This window comes from Martes martes, assembly GCF_963455335.1.
Source record: "Martes martes genome assembly, chromosome: 14".
Lineage (NCBI taxonomy): Eukaryota > Metazoa > Chordata > Mammalia > Carnivora > Mustelidae > Martes > Martes martes.
The window spans coordinates 881,325-891,069 of NC_137902.1; the positions used below are offsets into that span (position 1 = coordinate 881,325).

The 9,745-nt window shown below is 65.7% G+C and overlaps 1 protein-coding gene across 1 annotated transcript in view; it reads right to left on the minus strand.

The window, feature by feature from the left end:
* INPP5A (inositol polyphosphate-5-phosphatase A) overlaps positions 1 to 9,425 on the minus strand; it is a 167,203-nt gene extending 157,778 nt beyond the window's left edge. Inside the window, exon 1 of the mRNA XM_080823170.1 lies at positions 9,324 to 9,425. Coding sequence (XP_080679296.1) covers positions 9,324 to 9,398 — 75 coding nt within the window. The 5' untranslated portion in view covers positions 9,399 to 9,425. The remainder of the gene's footprint in view (positions 1 to 9,323) is intronic.
* Between the last annotated feature and the right edge of the window lie 320 nt (positions 9,426 to 9,745).

Sequence of the window (9,745 nt, forward strand, 5' to 3'; positions counted from 1 at the left end):
GCCCCACACGAACGCTCTGCCCGCCACCCACACCGGGCTGTGGGCAGAGAGGCTGAGTCCCGGGAGCCGAGGGCGGCCTGCGAGGCCCCAGCGCAGCTGTCCACGCTCCCGCCCACCGACCACACTCGAGGGCATGACACCAGCCCACGGACCGTCCGCCCTCTTGGGAGGTCCCGGCATCCCGTGCACCTGACCCAGGGAGGGCAAAGTGCAGCCACAGCCCCGGGGGACCCCGTCCGCCGGCAGCCCACGGCCGCCTGGATACCCTCACCGGCGGACACCAGCTGCGGGGCCACGGTCGCAGTGCCGCAGCCACGGTCCACCGCGGCCACCTGTTCTTCAAAGGCAGAGGCCAGAAAATGCACATGGCGAGCACAGAAGACTCCACCACACCCCCGCAGCAGAGGGCGTCCCGCCCCGTGTCCCCCAGCCACCGTGGCCCCACGTGGCCCCGGGACGTGCATGGGGCCACGGCTTCAGAGCGGGGAGGCAGGGCCCGCGGAGACTAAATGCTCCCTGGCCACGCGACCAGCGGTGCGGACGAGGGTTCACAGCGGCTCAAACCGGAAACGACGCCGCATCCATCCACCGGTGGGGGGACAGCCGTGGGGCACGCGCCTCACGGCACCGCGCTCAGCCCTGAGAGGGGACAGAAGTGCCGACACGAACAGCGGCGCGGGCGGAAAGCCGAGACCAGGCACAAGGACCGCCGCGAGATCCCGCCAGACGAGACCCGCTGGAGGGAAAATTCCGGAGACGGGAGGCAGAGCCGTGGCACCGAGGGCCACGAGGGACGTGCCCAGAGAGGAGCGTGGGGTGAGCCGAGCCACCGCCGATGCCTCCCAAAGTCACAGAGCCACACACACGTGCGGCGCCAACTGTCTGACATGCAGACGGTCCCTCAGCACAACGGCAGGGAGAAGAGCACGCCTGCGCCCCCGCCCGGGCCAGGACCCCCCTCCCGAGCCGGCGGAACGCTCTGACGCGGCCGGGGAGCCGGCAGGCCCGCAGCCCTTGCGATCCCTCCAGCCACCCGGCAGAACGCCACAGCCCACCCCGCAGCGGCTGCGGCCCGGGAGGCCGGCCCACTGCGACACGACGGGATGGGATGACAGCCACGTGAGCGTGAAAACACCGCGCGACAGAAGGAGAAGGAGGGACAGTGCGGCACAGAGCGGGTCACAGTGCGCTGGCCCCAGCAGGGCCAGTAAAGTCCTGTGGGCCTGCACTGGGAGCCCAAAGGACCTGCTCAGAGCAGCAGCCTCCGCAGAACCACAACCGGGAAAGCGCGTCCTGTCGGGGCATCGGAGCACCAAGCTGCCGCAGGGGCTTGGTGGGGAAAGGGGGCTCAGGAAGGCCGGTAGGGATGCTGAAGGGGCAGCCAGCACGTGGGCTGGACCCCCAGAGGAGCAGAGACAGCGGGCACGCCACAGGCGAGAGCAGGAGGCTCCTCTGGGATGACACTGGGCAGCACAACCCAGCCATCCCGCCAGCCAGACACAGGAGCCCACGCTCAGGGGACAGCGGACGGACCAACCCGGCAGCGCCGGCACAAGTAAGGAAGCCTGCGGTGGGCAGGAGGGGACAGAGACCTCGAAGGAAGGGGCCTGGACCCAGCCGACAGCACCCACACCTCACCCTGCCGGGCTCCCTCCCCTGCGCCACAGCCCCCGTCCAGGTGGAATGTCCAGGTGGTATTCCTGCCGTCCTGATGCGCCAGGGGTGGAGGGAGCCGACACGCCCTCAGTCACACGTGACGCACGGCACACTCCAGCCCCACACCTCCCTGTCACCACATGCCCCTGCGGACCCCAACACACGGCCTCGCGACAGCACTGAGGGTGGGATACCTGCCACCGAGCCCCAGGCCTGGCCATGCCTTCCGTTGTGAACGTCCAGTTCCTAGAGTGACAGCAAGTCGCTCAGGAACCCTGAGCCCTGGGCAGAAAAGGCCTGAGCCCTGGACCAGAGCCAGGGCTGGACTCCGCCCTGGGGAAGAGAGGCCGTGGCCTCCAGGATGCAGTCCCAGACCAGCTCCCATGCTTGCGGCCCAGAGCAAGGGCGGGGCAGGACGGAAGACCCGGCGCCGCGCTCGGGGTGCAGAGGACACAGACTCCTCACGGGCTCCAAGGCTCCGGGGCAGCTCACTCAGGGAGGCGACTCTGAGAAAGTCCCCAACACCACCACGTTCTGCTCAGAGGAGGGAGCGCAGCCCCAGCCTCCCCGTCCCCACCAGCCCCCAACCCCAAAGAAGGGCCTCGGCCCCCGTCAGAGTGAAGGGGGGAGAAGACAAGGGCCCTGAGCTCACAACAACCCACCCGCAGGTCCGGATTCCAGTGACAGCTGGGGATGAGCTTGAATTAGTCACCAAAGGGAAAACCCGAACTCGGGCCAGCATCCTTCTCGAGCCTGCATGTCAGTGGCGTCCTTACCTGTGAGCCCAGAAAAGCCCCTTCTGTGTGCGGGCACCGAGACCAGCCACCAGGCAGAGCCCCCGTCATCCCTGACCCGCTTCGATCGTCCCCACCCCGAGCCGCCGTCCAGGGCCCGGGCCAGCTCCCACAGGGCCCCAGGTCGCTCACACGTGCTGTTCCAGCACATGGACAGCACGCCTCCCCAGACAGGGCTGCCCTAGCCCTGCCTGTCCTGTGACAGAGGTGTCAGCCCTCCTGCACGCAGCCGGTCCCAGTGGACATCCTGCCCGAGTGCCTTTTCTACGTCCCAAAACAGACCTGGGAAACTCAAAGTGCATGTTGTGGACAACAGCGCAGGCACCCTCTCCAGTCCCGTCGTCAGAGGCCACGCAGAGGCAGGGACAGGGAGGACAGCGTGCCAACAGGGCAGAGTCCCAAGGTGCTCTCCCCGAACACAGGCCTGCGCACGTAGCCCGGCCTTCCTGGGCCCACACGCAGGCTACCCCAAACCCTCCCGCCCTGGGTTTATGGGAGTCATCATATGGCCACATCTCTGGACTAACATTTTCATCCCCCGAAAAAGCCAACGGCTGTCGCCCTGGTCCACTCTCAGTGTAACCGGACAAGCCGCTGCTTTACCGTCTCCTCGTCAACGGTCAGAAGCCCCGGCGGCTTCCTCATCGGCGTCTCCGTCAGTGCGCGCACGGCCGTCTGAGCTCTCCCACGTGCCTGAGCTCACGCTGGAGTACCGGCTCAGCACCTGCCCCTGCTTCCGAAGAGTCCAGCACCTGGACACTTCCCAGGCTCTGACACCCAGAAACACCATCTGCTCCCCTGAAAGGGAGGCTCCGGGGAGGGGGCCGCGGCTCCACAGGGAGGATGCGGGGCTGCAGAGCAGAGACCGCCCCGAGAAGGAAGCGTGCCACGGGGCAGCCCTCCCGGGCCCGGCCAGGCAGAAACTGGGCTCAAGCCTACAGGCCAGCTACTTCCCCCAGCGTCGAGGCGGGACGGTCTCCGATGCCCTAATTAACGAAGCGGCAACAGAAGGCACAAGTCACGGTCAGTCTGCACCCGCCGTGGGAACGGTCTCTCTGCCGCCTCTCTCCCCGAGCCCCCACGACCCCGCTCCGTAAGCTCTCCGTAAGCTCACTCACGTTGGGAGGGCCTGGGGAAACATGGGGAAAGCGGGGCTGCGTCCCCAGAAGTGACGACAGACGAGTGACCGAGTCACCACCCAGACCCTCCAATGCCCTTCTGACCAGCCGCCTGGCCCCGTGCCCACCCCACCGACTGGACCGCATTCTAGACACAGCCCTCCTCCCGACAAGGGACCCTCCTGCCCACTCCCCACTCCACTGCCCACAGGAGCAGACGCACACGTCCGCCATCCCTTAGCGAGATGCCCGCACTCCACCCACTCACCTCCTTTCCAGGTCAAACAGGAGGCTCCAGGAGGGCAATCCGCGGGGGGGGCAGTCCGCGGAGGGGCAGTCCGCGGGGGGGCAGTCCGCGGGGGGACAATCCACGGGGGGGCAGGCCTGGGTCCAATTTCTGTAACTTCCAAACTGGACCCAGCGCCTCACGGGATCACACCTCCACACAGGTCTCTCCCTAAAACCCGTATACCACCAGTGACGGACCCGGGGCAGCGCTGGACCCCCTCTCCTGCTCTCTCGCTCCCAGAAGGGCTCGCTGGGGACACTGTGTGCGATGCGGGCTTTGGACTCAAGCGCAGGGCCTCTCCCAGGGACGTCCCACCAGAGGGCAACTTCTCAGGGCCATCCAGGCCGGGAGGCAGTGCACACAGGTGTCTGTCAGTGTAAACACCAGTGAGCCTTCCGGCCGCGCTCCCTGCGCTGGACTCGAAGCACGCAGAACACTGGACACTAACTGGAAGATGTGCCACCCCGTGCGGTGGACGGCAGCCCTCAGCAGCCTGACAGACAACGGAAACGCTGAGGACGCCGGTGAGTGCAGAGGACACTGCGTCACCACGAGCTCAGAGGCTGCTGGACCCAGCCGGGGACCCCATGTTGGCAAGAGGGACGGGACGCAGGTGTAGCCTGCACACAGGTCGTCGGCATGTCCAAGACCGTCCAAGGCCGGCACGACATGCTGTTTGTCCAGGGTGAGCGGAGGTGTCCGGGTGCCGACGCCATTTCCTGAGCAGGCAGCAGCAGCACCATAGCCACGCTGGGCTCTGGACCCCCACCCCATTTGTGGGAACGGGTGCATCCGTAACTACAAAGAGGCCCACGCTCTGGCAAACAGACCAAACTCCTACAGGGAAAGTATACTGACATCTCAGGTCGCAGGCAACAATGCAAAAAGAAAAAAAATGCTGAGCTCCTGCCTTCTTGGGTTGTCCCTGTGGGACATGGGGGCTGGGGGAGCCCAAGGAGGCCGGTGGGAGGCCCGGCCCGGCCCGGCCCCCACCCCTGCGCCTCACACACCAGAGCCTGCTTCGGGGCTGTGAGACCGCGCCAACACCACGACTTCGGAAACCCGACAGCCGCAAGCTCATTGATGAGAGCTCACCGCGTCCCTGCGCCGGCGGCGAGCACTGGACTTTCCTAGGAGCTGATCTCACCACGCTACAGGCTGAGCCCCGGGCCTGGGTCTCCCTCCTGCCTCCTGCGACCCGCATGGACACGGTCCTTCAAGGCCTGAGTCCAGACAAGCGCCACGGAAGTGAGCGTGGCCGCAGAAAGGCAGCCGGGGCCGGGAGGTGGGGGTGAGGGGGACAGCCCAAAGCAGGGGCGCCCACGCAGCCCAGAAAAAGCCTCTGAAGACGGATGTCAAGACCAGGAGGAAGCAACGAGAACCTCGGGACACGGCTGAGGGAAGGTGAAACGGTACGGATGCTGGGCCGCGACGGGCAGTCCCTCCAAAGGTTAAACACGGGGTCACCAAAAACCGAGCAGCTCCCCTCCAGGGCACGCGCCCGGGAGAAACGAAAACGTGCGCACCAAGCTCAGGGCAGCGCTCTCCGCGACGGGCAGGACGTGGGAACGGCCCCATGTCCGGCAGCAGACGGCGGGTCAGCCAACGGCGGTGAGTCCTGGGGGGGGGGGGGGGCAGTGCTCAGGCTGACGACGGAAAGCAGCGCCGACACCCGCTCCGTCGTACACTCTGAAAACTTCATGCCCAGCAAGGGGAGCCAGACACAAAGGGCCACACACGGGACAGTGACGTGAGACGCCCCGAATAAGGAAATCCCCCGAGGCCAGAGGAGCCTGCTGACTTCAAGGCAGGGGGGCTGCCGAGGCATCTTTTTGGTTCAAGCACAAAACAGGCTCTAGAATGGACCAGTGACAGCGGCATGGCGTGCAGACATGCTGAAAACCACTAATTCGGAGCCACCGCTTCGCGGGGTGACGTGTAGGACCCCGGAATGGTGTCTCGGTGAAGCCGTCGCCGAAGGGCGTGCACAAGCAGAGACTGTGCTGTCAGAGGCCACCCAGAGCCAGGGAGACGGCCGGGAACAGACAGCAGCCCCCCAGCTCAAGGCCCCCGTGGACTCCACCAGCTCGCGTGACCACGTGCTGGGCCAGGAGCGGGGAGGAGACGGCGAAAGGCAGGCAGTAGCGACGGCCCCACACGCGGCACAAGCTGGGGGGACGTGGAGTTAGGGGAGCTTTCAGGGTGGGATGGGAGCAAGAGCAAAGAGAGCCAAACCGATGGCACAGGACGGAGGGGGGCACCACGGGGCCCAGGAGAGTGTCCCCCGGACACCTCCCGTGGGAAAGGCCCCGGAGGGTGCGGCCAGCTCACCGGCTCCCCAGGACTCATGGCACAACTGTTCAGTAGGTCCTGGGGAGACCAGCGGAAAGGGGAAACCAGCTCAGAACTGACACAGCTCCGACTATGCACGGACAAAGGCCCCGCAGGCAGACCCCCAAGGGCAAGCCGTGCGCTCGGAACCCTGCCACTCCACTAAGTGCCTTTCCCAGGAAACAGCTTTGCCACCTCAGGCCGGGGCGGGGACGGGGGGCGGGGGGGTGACCCAGCTCTCAAACCTCAGCAATAACATTAAGAACAAAGAGCCAGAAATCTCCCTCGTCAAAAATCCAACCATCTCAAGCCAAACAATGAGGTAGGCAGCCCTGGCCGCCCCTTTCCAGGAGAAGGGGTAGTGACAACAGGGGTCTAACCCGGGGTTGCAGAAGAGCCACGGGGCTCTCGAGACGCGACCTGGCAGTTGCTGCAAACCTGGAGAAACCGCCCCTCGGCCCCCCCACCAGGGAGATGCTCGTGTACATTCAGGAAGGGCCACCTGAGAGGACCTGGAGTCCACCAGGTCCCAACCATGCTCACAGTAACACAACGCAACAGTCTCCTCTTCCCAGCCTCAGTGTCCTGAGCGCCCGGCAGAACTTTCCAGAGCGTGGACGACGTGTGATGACATCACCGTTCTGACCACTAAAGTGATAAGCTCGGTCTCTGCTTCTCCCGGGATCTACCTAACGACGTGGTGGAAACGCTGGCGGTCATAACCCCGTCACCTGGAGCTCCTCGGGGGTTCCCCACCACTGTCCATCCTCCACGGGTGAGAACCACTATGAGAACCACTGTGAGAACCACTGTGGGGCGGCTGTTCTCAGCTCCTCCCGGGTAACACTGCAAGGGCGGGGCAACTGGAGAGTCCTCGGGAAGGACCACACGGCAGCCACGCACGGGGGGACGTGAGCCAGGGGCAATGATGACAAAAGAGCCTCCGGAGCGTCACCTGCTGACAGGGCAAGGCCGCCCGAGTCCAGGAGCACAGACGCGCGTGGCCTTCGCAGCGCACCGTGCCTGCGTCTCCCTCAGATGTCCCTCCCCACGACGACGAAGCCGGGCAAGAAAGCATTCCTTCCCGGGCCCAGCCACCTTCTGCTGGAGGCGTGTCATGCGCACAGTCACTAGGCAGATCTTCTGAAACCTGCTCTACACCAAGGAGTCAACACCCCTGCACTCAAGACTGCTCTCCCCAGCCAGGCCCCCTGCCAAACGCAGCAGCGCGCCGCTCCCAGCCACAGCGGGCGCCCCAGAGCGTGGGGGAGCCTGGCTAGCGCCCACCTGCCGCTCCCCGTGCCACGGAGGGAGGACGCCTGCCACCCCCAAGGCTGAGCTCCGCAGGCGAGAAAGCCACGGGTTCCAGGCAGGTCCTCGGCCACGGGCCTGCACATCGAACGGCACCCTGCAGAATCACCCTGTGTGCTGTTTACCAAAACGAATGCCCCTCCCAGGAACAAACGTGATGCGAAACTCCATACAGCCTTCAAGAAAAATGAAAATTCAGAGAGAACGTGTTGACAAACAAAAGTAAATCAAGCGATCCATGTTAACGCCCGCAGAGAAAAGTGTGCGTGTGCAGCTGAAACGCAACAAACGCGCTAGAACTCGGAATCAAAGATTACTGGAAAGAACGTTTGCACAGCAAAATGCTTCTCGCTTTGAGACTCCAGTGCCCCACCATGCTTAATTTTCCTGACATTTCTGAGGCTTTGAAGCCTCAGCTAACGGATCTGAATCATCTGAGCAAAACCATGTCACAGCGGCGTGTTACTGGAAAGCCGAGAATAGACGGCTAAATATACAGACACGCGCCCGGACGGGACCCTTCTGCAGAAGACGATCAAACGAGGAACCGCGTGAAGCTGTCCAAGGGAAACAGGAAAACAGTTCACCTCCAGCGGGGAAGCAGATACAGGGACGCCTGGAAGTTAAAATAAGAAAAACACAAAAACAGCACCGACTCCGTGTCAAGGAAAGCAAGCCGAGCCCGCCCATGACCTTAGAGCTTACTGAAACACTTCGCCCGTGCCTGCTGCCGGCAAAGGAAGGCTCGGCAGGACGCCAGACCTTCTCCCGGAATCCAAGTCATGCCTGTATCACTGGACCGGCCCACGCCCACTGCTCACCTAGCGCGGCCGCCACAGGCTCCATCTGTGCCATCGCCCTTTCTTCCGAAACGAGCACGCCACTTGGAGCCGCAGCCTGCTGTATTTGGGTTGGCAGCGCGAGCACCAACAGCGGGTGGCACCGCGGCTCCGGCAGCGAACTAGGTCAGCCTGGGCCTGCCTCGAGAGCTGCAGAAGCCCCAGTCCCCGGCTCCCGCGGCTCCCCGAGGCCCACCAGCGGCTGCCCTGGGAGCCTGGGCGGGAGGCCCCCAGAGGTAAAGGCCCTGGACAGTCACATCCCTTCTTTGGCCTTGAAAAGCTCGCCGGCATCTTTCTCTTCCATAAACAAGACACAGAGCGTTCTCCAGGGCTTGCCACAGCCGCCCTGGTTGGAGAACTAGACAGATACTAAGTTACGAGGTAAAACCGGGGCGCCGAGCCCGGAGCCAGCCTGGGTGAGCCACACACAGCCGGCCAACGCAGCCCAGCGCAGGGGACTAGCCCACCGGCCAGGGGCGGGGTCAGGAAGCCAGAACTCAGGGGTCAGGGTTCTGGGCTCCACAGTCCGGGACAAGAGTTGCGGCCAGTGCACAAGGGTCCTCAGATCAGGATTTGGGGACCTTGGACAGGGATTAGAACCCAAGTTTTGGGCCCTGGGTTCCGGCGAGGCTCTGAGGTCAGGGTTCAGCCTATGCGATCTGGAGGCCAGGGATGGGGGACCTGGATTCCAAGGTTCGGGGCAGGGCTCGGGGCTCGGCTGGGGGCTCAGGGTCTCAGGGTCTCAGGATCTGGGGGTACCAGGATCTGAAGGGCCCAGATTCAGCGTCCAGGTCCTGGGGTCTGAGACTCAGGGTTTCAGTCGAGAACCTGGGGCTCGGGGGCTCCGGGATGGGGCCCGGGACCTGGGGGCCAGGTTCCGGGGGCTCGCGGATCAGAGCTGCGGCCCAGGTCCGGATCGCGGGGGCCCGGAGGCCCCAGGGCTCGCGGTCGGCGCGGGGTCGGGGTCCGGCCGCCGGGCACTTACGTCGTCGAAGAGGGAGCCCACGTTGGCCGTGACCAGCAGCACCGCGGTGCCCGGGGCGGCCGCCTTCCCCGCCATCGTGGCCTGGGCCGGCGGCGGCCGCTCGCGCGGGGCCGGCCGGTTGGGGTCTCCGCGGGCCGCGGCGTCAGCTGCGCCGGGGGGCGGCCCCGGGGCGCATCGCGGGCTCGGCGGGTCGGGCCGGGCCTGGCCGGGGTCCGGCCGCGCGCGCGCTCGCTCGCTCGCCCTCGCTGCTCCGCGGCCCCGCGCCCGTCGCTCTCCGCCCGCGCCTCACCGCGGCCCGCGCGCAGCCATTAGGATCGCCGCCGCCGAAGTTCCCGCAGCCGCTGCCGCGCCGCCGCCGCCGCCGAGGCCAGTCCCGCCCGGAGCCGGGGGGCGGGGCGTGCGCGGGGCGGGGCGTGCGCGGG